The 23,221-nt window shown below is 39.6% G+C and overlaps 1 protein-coding gene and 1 long non-coding RNA gene across 3 annotated transcripts; one reads left to right on the top strand and one right to left on the bottom strand.

Moving 5' to 3' along the window:
* The first annotated feature begins 644 nt into the window (after nucleotides 1-644).
* LOC115729012 (protein ACCELERATED CELL DEATH 6-like) lies at nucleotides 645-22,292 on the top strand. 2 transcript variants are annotated; one of them, XM_048281855.1, is made up of 4 exons: nucleotides 645-1,241; nucleotides 12,027-12,156; nucleotides 20,746-21,293; nucleotides 21,379-22,292. In XM_048281855.1, exons 1-4 carry the CDS (start codon nucleotides 753-755, stop codon nucleotides 22,018-22,020), a joined length of 1,809 nt encoding a protein of 602 aa, XP_048137812.1. In that variant the 5' UTR covers nucleotides 645-752; the 3' UTR covers nucleotides 22,021-22,292. The 2 variants fall into 2 exon arrangements, with proteins under 2 accessions (XP_048137812.1, XP_048137811.1); XM_048281854.1 differs by lacking the exon at nucleotides 12,027-12,156 and having other exon boundaries at nucleotides 645-1,404.
* Nucleotides 710-20,140, bottom strand: LOC125315855. Its single transcript, XR_007199146.1, has 2 exons — nucleotides 20,057-20,140; nucleotides 710-899 (listed from the first exon to the last, which is right to left on the bottom strand). It is a non-coding gene; the product is annotated as an uncharacterized LOC125315855 (long non-coding RNA).
* Nucleotides 22,293-23,221: the final 929 nt, after the last annotated feature.

Below are 23,221 nucleotides of genomic sequence, written 5' to 3'. Positions count from 1 at the left end.
TCATTATCACACTTTTGGTGACCCCGCTCTCATGTCCTACTCTCTTTTTTCTGTTTCACTTTTTGACAAAGAACAATACTTTTCACAGCAAGAATCTCTTTTTGAATGGCAAAATCACCGTCAAATCCATCCTCCGCCAACCAAGTTTTTTTTAATAGAAAATTATTCGCAAAGTTCTAAATCTACTATACTTTTATCAATTTAGTACTATATATTTTAATTTTGACAATTCAATCCTAAACCTTTTCACTTTTGATCAATTGAATACATCCTATCAGTTTTGTCCGAAAATCACTAGCGTGGACGCCGGATCTCTTACTTGGCACCGGTGGAGCTAACGTTGATAAATTTTATAAAAGACCCCGGGAGATGTTTCTCATTCTAGGCAATAAGGCAAACTACACGTGGAAATTAGCTCAATTGAAGTTCGTACTAGTACTCGTGTGCACACATTTGAACTATGTGGATCTTTTCCCACCGAAAAAGGAAAAAAAAATAATAATGTGGGTATTCCCAGTTTTGGATACGGTATTGACATCGAGTAAAACTACAAAATATCTTCTTGGACTGGAAGCTACTTGACACCCGGGTCTAAAATCAAAGACATTGTCTGTGGTGAGTCGCATCTGGCTGTCGGGTTTATAAGGAGGGAGTGCTCTCTGCTTGCTTTTATCACTCCATCCCCATTTCCATCTTTTACTTGCGTATCTCTGCTTGCTTGTTTGCTCCAACAAAGACTCGCGCCGTTCGAAATGGATCACATAATAAGCATTGATGGGAGGGAAACAAGGGCTACGCCAGAGGAAAGGCTTGAAGATTTAAAAGCAAGAAATGTCCTACCTCCACATAACCAACGATGGCTCGAAGATGGTGATTTGAGCAAAATTATGGATCGTGACCTATACAAAGCCACCAAAGAAGGAGACGTCGAGAAATTCATGGATGCGTTAGAAACGGTGTCTCAGTCGAGGGAACTAGCTTTGTCCCTAATCTTCGACCAGGTCACCCCCTCCGGGGATTCATTGCTTCATGTAGCAGCGAGCTCTGGCAAAGAAAATGTCATGGAGCTCATTCTCAATAATTTCCCTTACCTCGTGACCCGGAGAAACTCCTCGGAGGATACTCCGCTCCATGTCGCCATTCGAACCAGAAGTTTAGAGGCGACAAGAAAGCTCATTCGCCTGAGAAGAGATGCGGAAACTATGTACTGGAAGAACAAGGATAGTAAATCTCCATTGTATCTGGCAGTTGAAAACTGCAAGTATTTGGAATACAAAAATCGCGAGGGGGCGGGATGGGAGATTCTTCAGCTTCTCTTGAAAGAATCTGCTCGAGATGAAGCTTACGCAGTCAAGATACAGGGCATGTCCCCGGTTTTGGCCGCGATTGAGGAGAGGCAATCAGGTAATGGATACTTTTACGCGGAGCTCTAGTCCACAGATGCATAAATGTAAGCAAAATTGCACTGCTTTTTGCTCTTTCTTCGAATTTCATATTCGTCCAATTTTGGAGAAAAAGCTTGACAATAGTTTTTGGTAACAACAACAGTTATTTAACGAGTAAAAATTGCTATGGCCTACAACGTCAGGTATATTGGCAGAAATAATAGTTCTGCTTCCGAAGCTACTCCACGTGCGCGGTGAAGACGGGGAGACACCACTCCACTCGGCAGCATCGGTTGGAGATTGGCCGGCAGTGGATGTCCTGCTGAGAAGATGTCCTGATCTCGCCCTTCAAACGGACAAAAACGGCTCCTACCCGATTCACATCGCTTGCCAAGGCGGAATCTACTTCGCAGTCTATAAATTAATAGAATGCACGTGGCCCGACCTGGCAGAGATAAAAAACAATAAGGGTCAGAATATTCTTCACGTTGCTGCCGAGGCCGGGAACAACGACGCGGTCTATACGATAAGCAGGCGTTGCGACGAGGCCGTCATCGACGAGATGGCGAACTCGAAAGATGTCGATGGAAACACACCCCTCCATTTGGCATCAATGCACTATCATTGCCGAGTTATGCTCTATCTGACAAGGGACAACAGGAGTGACTTGACGCTTCTGAACAACGACAAGTTGACTGCTCTGGATGTGGCCATGAATTCCGCAACCTTGTCAACCAAATATCCAGCGGTAATGTGAAATTTTTGTTACAATTAACTGAATCTACTCTGCTCATGTTTTTTTTTTTTTTCGTAACCGAGGTGTCCGCGTGGCCGGCGAGCTATGGCTTAAACCAGCGGTGAAGCACGACTAGTCCTTGGGGGGTGGCTAGCGCAGCATCCCACCGCCACAACCCCTCGCTTAAATCACCGACGCCTACGAGTTTCAAATTCAGGACCTCTCGTGAAAAAAATTGGGCTCAAACCATCGCGGCCACCGATGGGTGGGTTACTCTGCTCATGATTGTCGATTACTAATTCTCCGAATTTGACATTTGCAGTTACTAGGACGTGCAATCTTGATTTCCGCGGGTGTGCCGCAGAGCGGAGGCCGAGATGTTCGATCACCAAGAGAAAACGCCAAATGGATGAAGGACGAGGTCAACACTCGATTGCTAGTGGCCACACTTGTGGCCACCGTCACGTTTGCCGCTGGATTCACCTTGCCTGGTGGATATAATGCATCCAGCGATCCACGCCCAGGGACGGCGACCATGCTGCACAACAAAGTGTTTCAGGTTTTCGTAATTTCCAACATGTTAGCCATGTACAGCTCCATCCTTGCGGTCGTAGTCCTCCTCTGGGGTCACATGAGTGATTTCTACATAGCAAAACAAGCTTACCTCACAGCAGGGCCATTGTTGTTGATGGCTCTCACCGGCATGTTAGTGGCATTTTTGGCAGGCGTAAGTGTAGCAGTGAGCAAAATTACATGGCTCGCTTTCCTCCTCCTATGCATCGCAATCTTTTTCCTCGTGATGCTCGTAATGGTTTTAGGAGCCTTGATATTCCCATTCTCCAAGACTGCTATGCATATTGTGTCCCTGCACTATCTGGTTGTAGCCCTACGGAGATATGCAGTACGCCGTTTCAAACATAGGAACGATCCTGAAAGTTTGGAGTAATATTTTTACCTTTTCTGATTAGAATTAACATATTAGTTGATGTATCTCTGACAATTAACTATGGAATATTGTTGAATTTTTCCCTTTCATTTTCTGTTGCCCTGTACGATTGGTAATACGAGTTCAAATCCTAGTCGAGGCATGGTAGACAGGGGCTAAAGAACAAGCATAGCTAGAACTGCCAGCAGCACAAAAGTTAGAAGCCAATGCCGATCTCAACATTCCTTTGTCGGCTTGTAGATCCTATGGTTGTAGGGGCGGAGGTCAAGACAGTTTCAGTTGATTCACCGGCATAAATTATGTTGCTGTTTTCTCCGGAAAAGTATCCAGCACTTTCGCTTGTCAGAGTTTTATGCTCCGCATACTACTTGTGACGACAAGCACGAATTTCGGAATGATATTTTTCCAATTCGAATATTTAAGCATCGATGGTAGCCATTCAAGTACATAATAAAGAGGGTGTGGGAATGAGAATTGACCATTTGATCAATCTTGGCTCCAGTACCGGCGACTTTCTTTTTCACTGCAAATCCATCTTTGCAATCTGATCCATATGTGACTTCATTCTGCTCCATTGCATAATCCGATTATGGCAGCCCTTCTCAAAATTTCATAGTACTTTATATTCATCGTCTATTCACTGCAAAATGCCACGTGTCAATCGAGCCTCCGACTCCTGTGCCTCCCCTTTTTTGGTCATTTGTTTTCCGAAGAATATTCTCACCTTTCATTTGCCAAACAAAAATATGATTTTACGTAGCTTAATGTTTCTTTTTCTTTAATTTATTTTAAAGTACATAAGTCCACGTGGCAGCCCATGTGGATTTATTTATTTTTTTAAAATGCCATTTTTCATATTAAAAAAATAATTATTAATGACGCCTGGCAATTTTGGCGGAAAATTCTCGCCGGAGACACCAAAATGATCCTTTTGTTTCCGACTTGGCACTGAGGTAATCCGTTTGAAACTTTTGGCACTAAAAGTGTACTTTTGCCTGAATCTAATAGAATTTGGATGGAATGGTGATTAGATTATGACCTAATAAATACATAGAAGCTAGAATTATTGTCATTTAATAAAAAGTTTCCCTTAATTTAAAGTATTAAAGAGACAGTGGAACTTATTAATATTTTTTATTGGCTGTTATAAATTTAACATCCATGATAGTCGACCGAAACTGCTTATGGTTAAATTGTCTTTTTGACGACCATTTTAATTTTTTCATCTTCTTTTTCCCTCTAACTAGAACGAGTGACATCACACTCCAAAGTTGGTTCTCCATTACCGCAGCAATCAAAAATTCCAAACCTTGTTCAATATGACCCTAATGTCCCTATCGAAGCCCAATTCCTTTTTGGATAGGCCGAATCCATCGGCCCATCGTATGGGCCCAACCTTATAGAAGTTTGGGGGTCTCAAGAGGATCATTTGCACCATTTTAATCCATCACGTTCACTGTACTATATGATACTTATATTACTTTCATATTTCAAGAATTATGGGTAGTCAACTACTAGAGAGCTAAAAGACAAACAAACAAAAAAACAACTCCAACGTTTAGTTATACAGAACCTTTTAACATCTGTCCACGTTCGAGACAAATGAACATTTACCAATTTATAATTCTACCCATTCCCATTTGTCAAGAGACATTTTAATCTAATAATTCGCATCTTCCACGTGATGCTGAGTTAAGGTTTAGTGACTCATGGGCACCCAATCCAAGAGAAGAATCTCATGTTCAAAACATTAGAGAAAAGGTAATAGAAAAACGCTGAAAGAGCTGGTGAATACATGGCCATAGGGACTTGGAAAGTCAAATTACATTAGTTAATTGACTTTGGGATTGACTCATAGATCCATTCATCAGCTATTTATTTTGCATGTGAGGTTCCGCTTAAGTGGATTGTTGTCCGCTTCATCCGCGACAAGTCAAGTTTTACACCTCGTGGATGTCAGAGTCCACATGACCGCCCGAGCGATTAGCGGCTATACTGTATAGTTAACAAAACCTTCACAAACATGCGAACATCTTCATTTGTCCATGCTTAAGGGGAAAATATTTCAATGGCCAATGTATTGATTACACAGCATGAAACATCCTACGCAACCCCATTTGCCCAGATTCATTACAGCCTAATTGTTCGCATCTTCCTCGTGATGCTAAGTTTTGGTTTAGCATCTTATGAGCACCAGATCTAAGAAAAGAATCACATGTTTAAAAAAATGTGAAGGTCAGTACTTAAACGACGGTCAAGAGATAGCTGAAAGATCAAGTTTTATGCACGAACAGTTAGTTATTCCTTAGCATTGAACTATGACTGACGTGGGTGAACATGATTTAGAAGGGCAAAATGAGATGGCAAATCATTTTCTCTCATTCTCAATAATTGTAAAGAGAATCCAAATTACTTGCCATAATTTAAAAGGTCAAGAACGTGCATTCTATTAATCAAAATTACTTGCTATACCAATTAACGTACGTTAAATTAAGTCTAAAATATTTCTACTCATGTGATTTTTTTTTCCACAAACTAATAAATAATTTTGACGTCCTTCTAACATTTTAACTTCACGGGGATATAAAAATATGTGGTCCAGCCTTATGTACGTCAAAAAAAAAATGAAAGTATTTCTATTTATATGAATCTGTTTTCCTTAAACTAGTAAAATGAGATTAATTTATACCCGTGCAAGGTGCACTGAACGGACTTATCCTCTAGTTTGTAAAAAAAATTACCGGAATTGACTCAATTAAAGCCATGCAGCATTTACAAGCATTGTCATTTCTGCGTCGCCGCTTTTCCATTTTAAGCGTGCATATTTTGGAAAGAAGGGACAAACTCGAGTTAGTTGACAAACTAGTAGATGCACAAACACAATTCTCGTACATGCGAACTTCAGAGTTGAGATTGTCAGATGGGTTTGTTACATTCGGTGAATAGGTGGCGATGCGACAAATTACTTACATGAGTTAGTGGATTCAAGAGTTGACTTGCCAACCCATTCATTAGCACGCTAGTTATTGATCACAATTGAAAAGATAAAAAGAGAAAAAAGACAAGTAATAATAATAAAGAAAGGCAGAGAGAACATTTATGTACGTTAAACTGAATCTAGAAGTATTTCTATTTATGGGAATGTGTTGCTCATTTTTCATGCATGTGTAATTTACGATCTATGATTTTACTATCTTTTTTTTCGCAATTCGGTCCAGTAAGTGAAGCATAGGTGTTTACGTGCAAACACCACTTAATCAAAGTACTTTGTTCTTGCTCTTAACCCCAAATAATTGTATTGACGTAATGTCTTTCTATTAAACAAGTGAAAATCAAGGAAAAAATTCAAACATTCTCTGCCTTGAGCTCTAAAAGGACTAATATATCAAGAAAAATATTTTTTTGTATGTAGTCTGCATAAAGTCGTTTGTTCCAAGTGGGGGCAATCATTGGCAAAAAATATATCTTCATACTAGATCCGAGCCAATAGTGATCTGAATGCCCATAATATTAAGAATATAAATCCCCCGTTGCATACTGTCGTAGACAAATGTGAGGTTGACAAATTCATCAAAGCCCTGGAGATGAACCTAGAATGCAAGGAGTGACTTTATTGACCATCTCCAACAGGCTTATCCCGTAAAGGGAATTGGTTGCATCAAGTGGTGACGAAGAGCGTAGAGAAGGATGGCATTACAAACCTCTCAAATATAAGCATTTCGCTCTCGAGAACAAGTATATGAATCTGAATCACTCAAGCACTTTGGAATTCTAAGCTATGATCTCTATCTAATCATCACATTGGACCTCCCTTATATACTCCTTCGTCCTTGAACTAGCCGTTGCAAAGGTCTTCTAGGATCTCTCTTCCATCATCAATTGGACGTCATCAATCTTGATTAGAAGATACTATATCTAGAGAGATTTGGTAGCTGTTGGAGTAGGATCTGAATCTTTCAGATTTAGTCACCCATACAACTAAATCCTCAATTTTCATAAGTAGAATTATTCAAATATGAAAGTTTTCTTGTCCCAATGAAGGTAATTTCTAATAGGGGATATTTTACCAATCTATTTGTCTATCAATCAAAGATTATATACTTCCATAAATAACGAGCCAAATCGGAAACCCGCCATTCGTAGGTCTTCAAAATCTGAACAGAATGTATTGCGAGAATCGACTAAAACTCGAAGCGAGTCTTTAAAAGTAGAAGAATCTCTTGAATATGAACAGACTAGAACAATGAAATAGACAAGGAAATAGTGGGTGAATGAATAGCTAGCGATAGGCACATTGAAGATGAATACCATTATGAAATTAAATTAAGAATGGACTCTATCAATCCATTCATCGGCACACTAGCACTCGATCGTTTGAGAAGCACCAAATTCCCCCAACAAACCAAACACGCCGCGCGCGCCAGCGCCCCCCCCTAAAAAAAAAACCCAAAATTCTCGAAGAACAACAAATTCCATCCATAAGCGAACTTTTACTAGATTTATCAGCATCTCCTTTTGAGGAAACAAAATTAATTTTCCAAGATTACTTGATTTCCTTATTTTATATATTATAATTTGCTTGAAACGTTAATGGTCGAGCTAACCATAATGTATTAGGTTGTCTTCTATCCCTTTCGTCCTAGGAGTTAATTGGTCACGTTCGCTGTCCATATGATAGTGGTCTCATTCCATTTTTCAAAAGCCAAGAAAACTCGGCTACTAGAGAGCCAAAGACAGACAAACATAAATACAATTCCAATGTCAGGTATAGGGAACTTTCGAACTTATATCTGCTTTCATGACAAAAAAGTTTTTTTTTTTTTTTTGTTGAAATGACAAAAGACATTTAGATATCTATAAATTATACACAATACCTTTGTCGAGAGACATTTTTATTTAATAGTTTGCATCTTCCTCAAGATGCTGAGTCATGGTTTATCAACTTATGAGCATCCTATCTAAGAGAAGAATGGCATGTTTGAAAAATAGAGATAAAGGAATAAAAGAATAATAGGAGAAGAATGCCCTCAGAAATGGACAATGAAAGAGTAGCTTATCAATTCATCAAATCAGCACAATAGTTGTTGATCATCCAAAGATAAAATAACTAATTGATAAGAAAGAACAAAAAAAAAAAAAACACAAAATACCCTTTTGTATTGGGAAAAGTTCACAAAAAATCCAAACTATTCCTAGTGTGATATATTTATCCGAAACTTTTTTTATGGTACCAAAAATCCCGAACTTATATCCATAAATTCAAATGTTTTTTGTGATACGAAATACCCCAAACTTGTATCCATGTAACTAATTTGCCATCTATCATACTGGATAAGTATGTTGCACGAGTATAAATTTTGGGTAAATATGTCGCATTGGCACAAATTTAAGATTTTCAGGGTCACAAAAAATAATTTGAGATAAGGATATAGTTGAAGTTTTTGTGGGTTTCATCCTTTTTCTTTCTTTCAGTCAGTGAGAAAATTCATCACATTCACTGTCCTATATGAAAGTGGTATTACTTCCATATTTCAAAAAATTATGGATAGTCAAGTCAACTACTAGGATGGCAAAAAAAAAAAAAAAGAACTCCTAGAGCTAAAAGACAAACAACCTTAATACAACTCCACTGTTAGGTATACAGAACCTTTTAACATCTGTCCACGCTCATGACAAATGAACGTTTACTTGTTTTTTGAAAAAAAAAAAAAGACATTTACTTGTTTATATATTTTACGCATTTTCATTTGTCCAGAGATATTTTATTCTAATAATTCGCGTCTTCTTTGCAATGATAGGTTAAGATTTAACAACTATTGAGCACCCGATCTAATGACAAGTTCAAAGCATTAGAGAAATAATTGGAGGAGAGTGCCTTGAGAAATGGACAATGCAAGAGCTGGTGATTAGCTGGCGCTAGGGACATGGAAAGTTAATTACATTACTTAATTGACTTCAAAATTGACTTATTAATCCATTCATCAGCTACTTATTTTTCACATGAGGTCCGACTTAAGTGGATCATGGGCGCTTCATCTACGGACACAACTTATGGATGTCAGAGTTCACATGGCCACCCCATTATAATTTTATATCTCTAATAAAACTTTTATAAGTACGTGAATATATTCATTAATGGGAAGATATTTCAATGGCCAATGTCTTGATTTACACAACATGAAACATCCTACGCAACCCCATTTGCCCATAGATAGGTACTCGCACCTTCCTCATTATACTAAGTTATCGTTTAGTATCTTATGAGGACCAGTTCTAAGAGAACAATCACATGTTTAAAAAATTAGAAATAAACGAAAGAACAATTGGAAGAGAGGGCCCGGATAAATTGACAAGGAAAGAGTACGTGGATAGCTGGCGACGGGAGACATGGGAAATTAATTTCCTTAGTTAATTGATTTAATAGTTCACTTACCAATCCCTTCATAGATTGCTACTTGTTGATCATCCATTGAGTAAAATCACCAATCGCCAAAAAAAAAAAAAAAAGGACATGCGAGAAAGGGAAGAAAACCACCAAAAGGACCAAATTATCATCTTCTAAAAAACACCGTATGAAACTTGGGAGTCACACGATCAATTCAAGTTAGAAGAAGAGATTGAACAAAGTGAAGATCACTACAAGCCACCGTCGAAAAAAATAGCTGAAAGATCAAGGACGTCAGAGTCCACTTGACCGCTTGAGTGTCAAGGGGCAAATTGCTGGCTATATCGAGGAAGAATTGTTATAAACTCCCAAACTTATCATACGGTAGTAAATTCAATCTTAAACTTTTTCAAGTTTGTCCTAAATTTTTTAACGATTTGTTAATGTAGTCTTTCCACCCACCGTAAATCGCTGACTTGAGAGTCTAATTAGGGCTGGCCATTGTACGTGGCATGGCCAAAGCCCGCAGATGATTTTTGCAATTTTTATCTTAAAATTTTTTGTATTTCTTCTATTTTCTTATTTTTCTTTCTTTTGTTTTCTGTTTTTCCATTCACTGGATATCCCACTGGTGAGGGCCACAACACCTCGCCTGGAAATCCAGTGGAGCGAAAAAAGAGAAAGAAATGAAAAAAAAAAAGAATAAAGAGAAAAGGAAAAATTCGTTTCTTTTGAAAAATTACAAAAAATTGACCATGTCGGCGCTATTAGCGAATTCTAGTCAAATTTGGTTGGAATGACTAGATTAGTAAATTGCCAAAAGGTCTAGGATTAAATTACAAAAATTAAAAAATCTAATATTGAATTAGTTGTGTAAATATATTTCGAAATTTTTGGATAATTTTCCCTCCACATCTATGGTAAATAAAATATTCACATATTTATAAAAGTCTTGTTAGCGAGCACCTCTAAGAGATCTGTTAAGAATGTTTTGATTTTCAACGTATTGATTACACATAACATGAAACGTAATACATAATCACATTTGCCTAGAGACATTCAAATTTAATATCACATCTTCCTCGTGATGCTAAGTTATGGCAACTCATGAGCACCCGATCTTCAAGAAGAGTCACGTGCTTAAAACATTAGAGAAAAAGGAATACGAACAATAATAAAAGACGAGGTCCACGAGAATGGACGACTAAATACTCGATGAATAGGTGGCAATAAGGACTCGACAAATTAATCACATGAGTGAGTTGATTCAAGAGTTGACTTACCAACCCAATCATCAACAGGCTAACTATTGATCACCTGATTGACAAGGAAAAAAAATGCAAAAAAAAAGGCGGAAAAAAAATTTATGTACGTTAAACTGAATCTACAAGTATTCCTATTTATGCGGATCATTTGTCCATTTTTCATGCGTGAACAGGTTATGATCAGCAATTTTACTTTGTTTTTTGCAATTGTTATCATAGAACTCAGCTTTCATTATCTTTTTTTTTTTCCTTTTTGAATTTTGCCCTCATTGAATTTTATCAAGAATATTGCTTCAAAACAAGACCTGTCATGTAAATTCAGAAGTAGTGGATACAATAGAATGGCAAAAGTTGGTAGACCAGCAGATGGACAAGACAGTGGTCCAACCTCCTATCAAACTGAAGAAAAAGACAACAATATGTCAGTTGAGAGTGGGGACTGAATCAAAACATTGGGAGAGAGGAGACAAACTGTCGGAAGAAAAAGACAAAACCAGGTTATTTAAAGTTGAGGCTGACCAACAGATTAATTATATTGAAACTTGTGTGCTTTGAACAGAGTGGGTCTCACTATTTTTGGATACGTAACGGACATTGAGTAAAACAAACAAAATGACTTCTTGGGCAGATCGCTAATTGTCAGTCGGGTCTAAAATCAATGACATGGTCCGAGGCGAGTCGCATCTGGTGTGGGGTTGATATGAAAACTTGACCTTTATAAGAGGGAGTGCCCTCTGCCAGCAGCTTGTTTGCTCCATCCCTATTTTGATCTTTTACCTCCGCATCTCTGCTTGCTTGTTTGCTTCCAGGAAGACTCCCGCCGTCGGACATGAATCACGCAATAAGCATTGATGGGAGTGAAACAAGGGCTGCGCCAAACGAAAGGCTTGAAGCTTTGAAGGGAAGAAATCTCCCGACTCCAGATAACCAACCTTTTGGAGATGGTGATCCGAGCAGAATTATGGATCGTGACCTATACAAAGCCACCAAAGAAGGGGACGTCGAGAGATTCATGGAAGCATTAGAAAACGTGTCTCAGTCGAGGGAACTAGCTTTGTCGCTAATCTTCGACCAAGTCACCCCCTCCGGCGATTCATTGCTTCATGTAGCAGCGAGCTCTGGGAAAGAAAATGTCGTGGAGCTCATTCTCGTCCATTTCCCTGACCTCGTGACCCGGAGAAACTCCTCGGAGGATACTCCGCTCCATGTCGCAGTTCAAGATGGAAGGACCGGCTTAACAGCAATGCTAATTAGGGCAGACTCTGAAATTATATACTGGAAGAACAAGGATAGCAAATCTCCGTTGTATCTGGCGGCCGAGAGCGGGTACAAGGAGATTCTTAAGCTTCTCTTGGAAGCTTGTGCTGGGGATGAAGCTTACGCAGGCAAGATACAGGGCATGTCACCAGTTTTGGCCCCACTTGGGAAATGGAATCCAGGTAATGGGTACTTTTATGTGGAGTTCTAGTCCATAGATGCATAGATGGAAGCAAAATTGCACTGCTTTTTGCTTTTTCTTCGAAATTCATATTCATCCAATTTTGGAGAAAAAGCTTGATAATAGCTTTTGGTAACAGCAACAGTTGTTTAACGAGTAAATTGCTATGGCCTATAATATCAGATATATTGCGAGAGATTATAGATGGGCTTCCGAAGTTACTCCACGTGCGCGGTGAAGACGGGGGGACACCACTCCAATCTGCAGCATCGGTTGGAGATTGGGTGGCAGTGAAGGTCTTGCGGGAGAGATGTCCAGATCTCGCCCTTCAAACGGACAAAAACGGCTCCTACCCGATTCACGTCGCTTGCCGAGACATCGGCGAGTTGTTTACAGTCGACCAACTAATAGACGCCACGTGGCCCGACCTGGCAGAGATAAAAAACAATAAGGGTCAGAATATTCTTCACGTTGCTGCCGAGGCCGGGAACAACGACGCGGTCCATCTGATAAGCACGCGTTGCAACAAGGCCGTCATCACGAAGCTGGCGAACTGGAAAGATGCCGATGGAAACACACCCCTCCATTTGGCATCGATGCACAATCATTGCCAAGTTATGCTCTATCTGACGAGGGATAGCAGATGTGACTTGACGCTTCTCAACAACAAGAAGTTGACCGCCCTGGATGCGGCCATGAAATCCGCAAGCTTGTCAACTAAATATCCAGCGGTCAGTGTAATTTTTGGTTGCATGGCGTGTTTACTGTTAACTATGATTAATGACTACTAATTCTCCGAATTTGACATTTGCAGTTACTAGGACGTGCTATCTTGATTACAGCGGGTGTGCCGCAGAGCGGAGGCCGAGACGTTCGGTCACCGAGAGAAAACGTCGAATGGATGAAGGACGAGGTCAACACTAGATTGCTAGTGGCCACACTAGTGGCCACCGTCACGTTCGCTGCTGGCTTCACCTTGCCCGGTGGATATAATGCATCCGGCGATCCACGCCTAGGGATGGCGACCATGTTGCACAACAGAGTGTTTCAGGTTTTCGTAATTTCCAACATGTTAGCCATGTACAGCTCCATTCTTGCCGTCGTAGTCCTCCTCTGGGGTCACATGAGTGATTTCTACATAGCTGAACAAGCTTACCTCACAGCAGGGCCATTGTTGTTGATGGCTCTCACCGGCATGTCAGTGGCATTTTTGGCAGGCGTAAGTGTAGCAGTGAGCAAACTTTCATGGCTTGCATTCCTCCTCCTGTGCATCGCAATCTTTTTCCTCATGATGCTCGTAATGGTTTTTGGAGCGTTAATATTTCCATCCTCCAAGACTGCTATGCGTGTTGTGTCCTTTTACTATCTGGTTGGAGCCTTACCTGGATATGCAGTACGCCGTTTTAGATATAAGAATAGGCCTGGTTTTTGGCAATCATTAATTTACTTTCCTTAGGGTTAGTATTAGCATATTATTTGATGTATCTCTTACAATTAACTATAGATGATTGTTGGATTCTTTCTTTTCCTTTTCTGCTGAGCAATACCTTGTATGTACATTTGCTCTGTACGATGGGTAATACAAGTTCAAACCATAGTCGAGGCGTCATAGACAGGGGTTGAAGAACAAGCATAGCTAGAACTAATCTTTGCTCTAGTACCGGCAAGTTTCGTTTTCAATGCAAATCCATCTTGCACATATGGGACCTCTTTCTGCTCCAAATCAAAGCCCTCCTCACAGATGGTAATACATATTCATTGTCTATTTACTGCAAAATGCCACGTGTCAATTGAGCCGTCAACCCCTGCGCCTCCTTTTTTTTCCTTGTCATTTTTTCCAGAATGTTCCCACCTTTCATTTGCTAATTGAACAGAACTAATCTTTGTAATTTCAGGAATTAAGGACCTTGCATTTCCTTTTTATTGCTAGTTGTGGTAATCAGTGATTGACTAATGGGTTGGAACTCGGATATCGGGTACAGGCATTATTCTGAAATCTTCAAGCTTCAAAGTTGTGATTATTGTTTAATTTCTTCGAATTGTACAAATTTCTGTATGTTCCACTTAGCAAAACTTCATAGTTATTAGTCTTCTTTGTCGTTTTTGATAATTCTCCCCAAAGATGTATCTAATGAAAGGTTAAATCACAAATTCATGAATTGAAGTCCTCACAATATAGGAATGGCCAAATCAAATTACCAATTTTTACTTTGCACTTACCGGAATCGATTATATCTCAGTAGTACATTGAATGCGAATAGTAGTGCTTTCCTAACCCGATAATGCAGTCAGCAAACTGTAAATTCTAGCTCCAATAGTCAACAAATTTCCTATCATATGAGAAAAAATTCGAAACTTGGTTCTTATTTGGCTTCCACGGATACTTAGGGATGTCAAACGGTTTGATTCGGTTCGACTTGTCATGAGTACATTTCTTCTTCATGTTTTGTCCTTTTTTTTTTTTTTTGCCTTACTCAACTTAGCTCACCATTCCGAGAACCAATCCGTTATAAGCGATTGGGTTGTTTTTCAGTATGGATATCCAAACTAAAAAAAGAAAAACAGTTATTTTTCATGATCTGGAATGAATTTCGAACCAAACAGAAAAATGAATGAAATTTCAATTCATTTTCAGGTCGGTATCGGACACCCTACTTGGATGGTGCTGAATGTAACAGTGTTGGTATGCTTGGTGACTATATCGACCAACGAATCTCACCCATGCTTTGGTTCAATGAAGAGTACTCGGCATGAAGTTGGGACTAGGCCAAGGCAATGGGCTATATCAGCCACGCCAAGCACTATTAAGCTCGGGCCTAACACCATGGGCCCTAATGCCCCGATCCAAGCCCAATTCCTTTTTGGATAGGCCAAATCCATCGGCCCGTCATATGGGCCCTGACCTTATAGAAGTTTTGGGGTCTTAAGAGGATCATTTGTACCATTTTAAATTAAACAAAAACCAGATATGAAAAGCTACCAAGACAGACCCTTATCTATTTTGCTAATGTTTTTGAAAGCATGGAGCTTATAGTCTACTACAATTGGTGGACCACGTTATTGTGCCATCACATTTTAGTTCATTAATTAATCACGTCATAACCATAAAGAATAGATCTCATAGGTCATCGAGTATCCTTAATTGTTTTTTTCAGTGTTCTTTATCTAAGTGAAGCATCGATTTTAACGTGCAATCGCCACTAAATCAAATTAAGTACTTTGTCCTTGCTCTTATCCTCAGTTTATTGTACCGACGTAATCCCTTTCTATAAAACAAGTGAAAATCAAGGAAAAAGTTTGCACATTCTCTACGGTAGAACTCTAAGGGACTAACATATGGAGAAAAATATTTCTTTGCACGTGGTCCATATAAAGTCGTTTGTTCCAAATAGGGGGGCAATCACAAGCAGAAAATCTCTCTCCGTACCTAATCCGAGCCAACAGTGATCCGAATGCGCATAATATTAAGAGTATAAATCCCCTGTTGCATACTGCCGTAGAAAAAGGCGAGGTTGACAAATTCATCAATGCCTTGGAATTGAACATAGAAAGCAAGGAGTGACTTTACTGACCATCTATTTGTATAAGTGAAAGTTTGGAGGGTTAATTCAATTCAATTTGTCTCCAACAAATCATTTCCTGCAAATTGTGGGCTATTAGCTCCTTAGACATGGAGGAAAAATCAATGTTCAAACAAAACTAAGATTAAGACTAAACATATTATGTTTATTACACATGTCATGAAATGTTATGATACACAAGTGAGCATTTTGAAGAAGTGCAGGTTCATACTTAGCTTCCCTTTTGTTGCACGTCCCCAAAAAAATGGAATTAAGATTGATGCGTTGATTGGATAGTGCTGAATGCAGCGGTGTCAGCCGATATGGTGCCTATATCGACCAATGAATCTCGCACGTGCGTCAATTCGGTGAAAGATACCCGGCAAGAAATTTAACTCCAGGGCAAGCCAATGGGTCGTATTAGCTAGGCTAGGCACGATTAAGCTCAGGCCCGGCACTATTGGGCTTGTGCCGGGGCATGGCCCACTAGGCTACAGGTCGTGCCCATTTTGAGCCTCGGTCAGATCAGGCCCATGGGCCCACATGCACGGACCAAGGTCAACGTTTTTTTGGGATAGGCCGAATCCAACGGGCCCAACCTTAAAAAAGTTTTGGAGTCTCAAGAGGATCATTTGCACGATATTAAATTGAGCAAAAGCAAAATATAAAAATCCACCAAGACAAACCCTCATCTATTTCGCTGATGTTTGTGAAAGCCTAGAGCTTGTAAATTATAATCCATTACAAGTGGTGGACCATATTATTGTCCTTAGATTTGACGTGTCATCTTCGCTCTTTATCCTATTTGACTTACTTGTCCTTTTTCCAAAAGGCGGCCAAGAAAAGTGTGGCTTAATTTCCTTGGAAAATATTTTCAAACTTTAGGTCTAATCTCAGTCCTGATTCACTGCTGGTGATAGACTTATTATCGCCACTAGTCTCAAACCCCCCCGGGAGTCAAAAAACCCCCTTTGGTGTGCCTTAATTTCCTTGGAAAAACTTCAAACTAGTTTTTTTTTTTTTTTTTTTCTCCTTTTTTTTTTTTGGTGATAGACTTATTGTCGCCACTAGTCTCAAAGCCGTCCACGAGTCCAAAAACCCCCACTGATCTCTTCAAAAATGATGGCATCAAGGTTAGCAGAGGTTTATTATTGGAACCCCCATCTTCATCAGCACCTTATAACGTTGGATTTTTTTTAAGCAAACATGGTTTGGGGGCAGAATTTGAAAGTGAAAGTTGGATTTTTTTAGAAAAAAAATTTCGGGCAAAATTTCAATTGGACCTATCGAGAGTTTTTTTATTTTATTATAAATATTAGGCCAGAAAAGTGTAATCAAGATGGAAGTTATAGTATAGATGTTGTTTTCATGCCTATTCGAAATGCATATAAAGCCCCAATTTTCCTCTTTTTCAGTTTTGTCCTTTGGTCTTTACTTTTGCTTTTTCCAATAGGCGACCACAAACAAATGTCCAATCTTTTCTTTTTCCAAATTTCCTCACTTTTAACTTTTTTTCAAAAGGTGACCACAAATAATTTTCCATCTTGTCTTTTTTCCAAAGGGCCAACACAAAAAGTATAAGATAAGGCCACAATTTTCCACTCGCATGACAGGGAGAGAGAGAGGGGACGAGGGTCGGCCGACGAGTTAAGCAGTGATGACGAGAGAAGGCGTGACGACAAAGAGGTGGCGATGGATCTAGTGACACCGTAACATTAGTGGCAGAGGGGAAGGATTGGGAAGAGAAAGAGGGGAACTAAGTTTGTTTCGTATTTGCTATAAATTTCTTTAAGATAGGGAAATAATTTGGTCCAGACGTAACTTTTCCGGCTACAATTACCCCCTAAATCAAGAAGAATTCGATCTTTTTGTTTGTTTGTAGTTTTGCAAGTTATTTCACACCCCCGTGAAACTTAGAATGTCACAAAATAAATTATTTAAGAATAGCTTTTTAGATTCTCCAGTGACCCCCACTCTTTAGAATAACCCAAATTAGAGGGTTGACCCGAAATGCTGCTCACTAGTCCACAATTAACCATGCGGAAGCTACGTGTGGGCCCAGGTTGTATCAACTATAAAGCATACCTACAAATTGTACAATACGTCCATGAGCATAAGTCGAGGTGTCCCCCCTCTTTCTGTATCACTTGCTTGAGGAATGACTATGTTCACGAAATGTTCGGGACAAGCTGTTATAATTGAGCTAGTATAGGTGACAAAGTGTCTTAGATATAGAGAAATAATTGAGGACAAGTACATTTAAAGTGCTAAAACTTAAGTTCAATCCCCTAAAAAATCCTTAATTTTAGGTCTAGAACTAAATCTACCCAAACTTTTTTTTTTGTCATATAAAAAATCCCGAACTTTTAATAGAGTCTGAGATCTGCCGATCCATTAAATTTTCATCTTATTCACTCCGTCAAAAGTCTACCATTGTCAAACTATCTTTTTCATTTGACTTTTTGTCTCTTCTCATTGTCTCCCAAGTCCGACTTTGTCAAGTCTTTTTCCAAATTAATTTTTTTTAAAAATATTTACAAAATTATTTTTTAAAAATAAATATTTACAAATTTGGGCTTCGCTCGGAGGTTGAGGTGCCGAGCAAGGCCCATAACGGGACTTTTTTTTAATTTCGTAATTTTTTTTAATTATTGATACTTATAATATTATAATTTTTTTTTGTTGTGAAGCTTATCTTTATAACATAATTAGCAATAATTAATGTAAAAATTTATTAAGATCTATAATTAATAAATAATATTGTAATTATGTAATTAATTTAAAATATTCATAAAATAAAATTGATAAGATATATCATGAAAAAAAATGAGATTTTCATGATATATTCATCTATTTGAGAGGCGTAAATCCAACCGGAAGGCGAAATGGTGATGTGTCAAGAACCGGGAATTCGGGTGAAGCGAAACGGCACCCTAATCAATATTCATAGCCGTTGGCGATGACGAACGGTGGATTTTTGCTATTCGGGATCGTCTAGATGAGTTTTTCTATTTTTTTTAGTATTTTCAAGATTTATTAAAGAGAAAAATCTCAAAATTCAATAATAATCATCGATTTGCAGTATAGTGATTAGCCTCGAGCTAGGTCCACCTCAATCTGAAGATAGTTTTGTTCATGAAGAGAGAGTAGGATAAGGAGGTAGGGGGTCTCACTAAAATAAAAGGAGGCGCACCGCCCACTTGAGATGAGAAACACCGGAGATGGTCACAGAATTTAATGATTTTTATTAATTGGAAGCATAGTTATATTCGTTTTTAGTAATTTTTACTTTGTGAAGATGGAAACAAAAAATCAAATCATTATCACACTTTCGGTGACCCTGCTCTCATGTCCAACTCTCTTTTTTTGTTTCACTTTTTGACAAAGAACAATACTTTTCACAGCAAGAATCTCTTTTTGAATGGCAAAATCACCGTCAAATCCATCCTCCGCCAACCGAGTTTTTTTTTAATAGAAAATTATTCACAAAATTCTAAATCTACTGTACTTTTATCAATTTAATACTATATATTTTAATTTTGATAATTCAATCCTAAACCTTTTCACTTTTGATCAATTGAATACATTCAATCAATTTTGACCGAAAATCACTAGCGTGGATGCCGGATGTCTTACTTGGCACCGGTGGAGCTAACGTTGATAAATTTTATAAAAGACCCCGGGAGATATTTCTTATTCTAGGCAACAAGGCAAACTACACGTGGAAGTTAGCTCAATTGAAGTTCGTACTAGTACTTGTGTGCACACATTTGGTGACTGCACAAATTCGTGGATTTGAACTATGTGGATCTTTTCCCACCGAAAAAGGAAAATAATAATAATAATAATGCGGGTCTTCCCAGTTTTGGATACGGTATTGACATTGAGTAAAACTACAAAATATCTTATTGGACTGGAAGCTACTTGACACCCGGGTCTAAAATCAAAGACATTGTCTGAGGTGAGTCGCATCTGGCGGTTGGGTTTATAAGGAGGGAGTGCTCTCTGCTTGCTTTTGTCACTCTATCCCCATTTCCATCTTTTACTTCCGCGTCTCTGCTTGCTTGTTTGCTTCCAGAAAGACTCCCGCCGTCCGAAATGGATCACGAAAAAAGCATGGATGCGAGTGAAATAGAGACCACGGATGCGATTGAAATAGTAACCCAGAATGGGAGTGAAACAGGAAGCATGGATGCGATCGAAATACCAAGCACGGATGAGAGCGAAATATGGGCAACACAAAACGCAAGGCTTGAAGCTTTGAAGCTGAGATACATCCCGACTCCAGATAACCAACGACGGCTTGGAGACGGTGATCTGAGCAAAATTATGGATCGTCACCTATACAAAGCCACGAAAGAAGGGGACGCCGAGAAATTCATGAATGCCTTAGAAAAGGTGTCTCAGTCGAGGGAACTAGCTTTGTCCCTAATCTTCGACCAAGTCACCCCCTCCCGGGATTCATTGCTTCATGTAGCAGCGAGCTCTGGCAAAGAAAATGTCATGGAGCTCATTCTCGTCCATTTCCCTTACCTCGTGACCCGGAGAAACTCCTCGGAGGATACTCCGCTCCATGTCGCCGTTCGAACCGGAAGTTTAGAGGGGACAAGAAAGCTCATTCGCCTAAGAAGAGACGCGGAAACTATGTACTGGAAGAACAAGGATAGTAAATCTCCATTGTATCTGGCAGTTGAAAACTGCGAGGATTTGGAATGGAAAAATCGCGAGGGGGCGGGCTGGGAGATTCTTCAGCTTCTCTTGCAAGAATCCGCTCGAGATGAAGCTTACGCAGTCAAGATACAGGGCATGTCACCAATTTTGGCCACACTTGAGAAATGGAATCAAGGTAATGGATACTTTTATGTGGTGCTCTAGTCCATAGATGCATAGATGTAAGCAAAATTGCACTGCTTTTTGCTCTTTCGTCGAAATTCATATTCGTCCAATTTTGGAGAAAAAGCTTGACAATAGCTTTTGGTAACAGCAACAGTTATTTAACGAGTAAAAATTGCTATGGCCTACAACGTCAGGTATATTAGAAGAAATAATAGATCGGCTTCCGAAGTTACTCCACGTGCGCGGTGAAGACGGGGGGACACCACTCCACTCTGCAGCATCGGTTGGAGATTTGGTGGCAGTGGAGGTCCTTCTGAGAGAATGCCCAGATCTCGCCCTTCAAACGGACAAAAACGGCTCCTACCCGATTCACATCGCTTGCCAAGGCTGGGGCAGCGGGTTTACGGTCGACCAACTAGTACAGGCCACGTGGCCCGACCTGGCAGAGATAAAAAACAATAAGGGTCAGAATATTCTTCACGTTGCTGCCAAGGCCGGGAACAACATAGGGGTCTTTCAGATAAGCTGGTGTTGCGACGAGGCCGTCATCAAGGAGCTGGCGAACTCGAAAGATGTCGATGGAAACACACCCCTCCACTTGGCATCGATGCACAATCATTGCCGAGTTATGCTCTATCTGACAAGGGACAACAGGAGTGACTTGACGCTTCTGAACAACGACAAGTTGACCGCCCTGGACGTGGCCATGAATTCTGCAAGCTTGTCAACCAAATATCCAGCGGTAATGTGAAATTTTTGTTACAATTAACTGAATCTACTCTGCTCATGATTGTCGACTACTAATTCTCCGAATTTGACATTTGCAGTTACTAGGACGTGCAATCTTGATTACCGCGGGTGTGCCGCAAAGCGGAGGCCGAGACGTTTGGTCGCCAAGAGAAAACGCCGAATGGATGAAGGACGAGGTGAACACCCGATTGCTAGTGGCCACACTTGTGGCCACCGTCACGTTTGCCGCCGGATTCACCTTGCCCGGTGGATATAATGCATCCAGCGATCCACGCCCAGGGACGGCGACCATGCTGCACAACAAAGTGTTTCAGGTTTTCGTAATTTCCAACATGTTAGCCATGTACAGCTCCGTCCTTGCGGTCGTAGTCCTCCTCTGGGGTCACATAAGTGATTTCTACGTAGCAGAACAAGCTTACCTCACAGCAGGGCCATTGTTGTTGATGGCTCTCACCGGCATGTCTGTGGCATTTTTGGCAGGCGTAAGTGTAGCAGTGAGCAAAATTACATGGCTCGCTTTCCTCCTCCTATGCATCGCAATCTTTTTCCTCGTGACGCTGGTAATGGTTTTAGGAGCCTTGATATTCCCATTCTCCAAGACTGCTATGCATATTGTGTCTTTGTACTATCTAGTTGGAGCCCTACCGAGATATGCAGTACGCCGTTTCAAACACAGGAACGATCCTGAACGTTTGAAGTCAGATGTTTACTTTTTCTGATTAGAATTAACATATTAGTTGATGTATCTCTTACAATTCACTATGGATTACTGTTGAATTTTTCCCTTTCATTTTCTGTTGCTCTGTACGATGGGTAGTACGAGTTCAAATCCTAGTCGAGGCATGGTAGACAGGGGCTGAAGAACAAGCATAGCTAGAACTGCCAGCAGCACAGAAGTTACAAGCCATTGCCGATTTCAACATTCCTTTGTCGGCTTGTAGATCCTATGGTTGCAGGGGCGGAGGTCAAGACAGTTTCAGTTGATTCACTGGCATAAATTATGTTGCTGTTGTCTCCGGAAAAGTATCCAGCACTTTTGCTTGTCAGAGTTTTATGCTCCGTATACCACTTGTGAGAACAAGCACGAATTTCGGAATGATATTTTTCCAATTCGAATATTTAAGCATCGATGGTAGCCATTTAAGTACATAATAAAGAGGGTGTGGGAATGAGAATTGACCATTTGATCAATCTTGGCTCTAGTACCGGCGACTTTCTTTTTCACTCCAAATCCATCTTTGCAATCTGATGCATATGTGACTTCATTCTGCTCCATTGTATAATCCGATTATGGCAGCCCTTCTCAAAACTTCATAGTACTTTATATTCTCACCTTTCATTTGCCAAACAAAAATACGATTTTACGTAGCTTAATATTTCCTTTTCTTTAATTTATTTTAAAGTGCAGAAGTCCACGTGGCAGCCCATGTGGATTTATTTTTTTTTTTAAAATGCCATTTTTCATATAAAAAAAATAATTATTAATGACGCCTGGTAATTTTGGCTGAAAATTCTCGCTGGAGGCACCAAAATGATGCTTTTGTCTCCGACTTGGCACTAAGGTAATCCGTTTGAAACTTTTCGCACTAAAGTGATCTTTTTACATAACTTTTGGCACTAAAAGTGTACTTTTGCCTGAATCTAATAGAATTTGGATGGAATGGTGATTAGATTATGGCCTAATAAATAAAGAAAAGCTAGAATTATTGTCATTTAATAAAAAGTTTCCCTTAATTTAAAGTATTAAAGAGACGGTGGAACTTATTAATATTTTTTGTTGGCTCTTATAAGTTCAACATCCATGATAGTCGACCGAAACTGCTTATGGTTAAATTGTCTTCTCGACGAACAATTCATTTTTTCATATTCTTCTTGTCGCGACCTAAAATTAGGCTAACGGATTATTAGGTTAATTAAATC

Source organism: Rhodamnia argentea, chromosome 7, assembly GCF_020921035.1.
Source record: "Rhodamnia argentea isolate NSW1041297 chromosome 7, ASM2092103v1, whole genome shotgun sequence".
Taxonomy (NCBI): domain Eukaryota; kingdom Viridiplantae; phylum Streptophyta; class Magnoliopsida; order Myrtales; family Myrtaceae; genus Rhodamnia; species Rhodamnia argentea.
The sequence above is the reverse complement of the archived record's forward strand: the minus strand, read 5'-3'. Positions and strand labels throughout refer to the sequence as shown.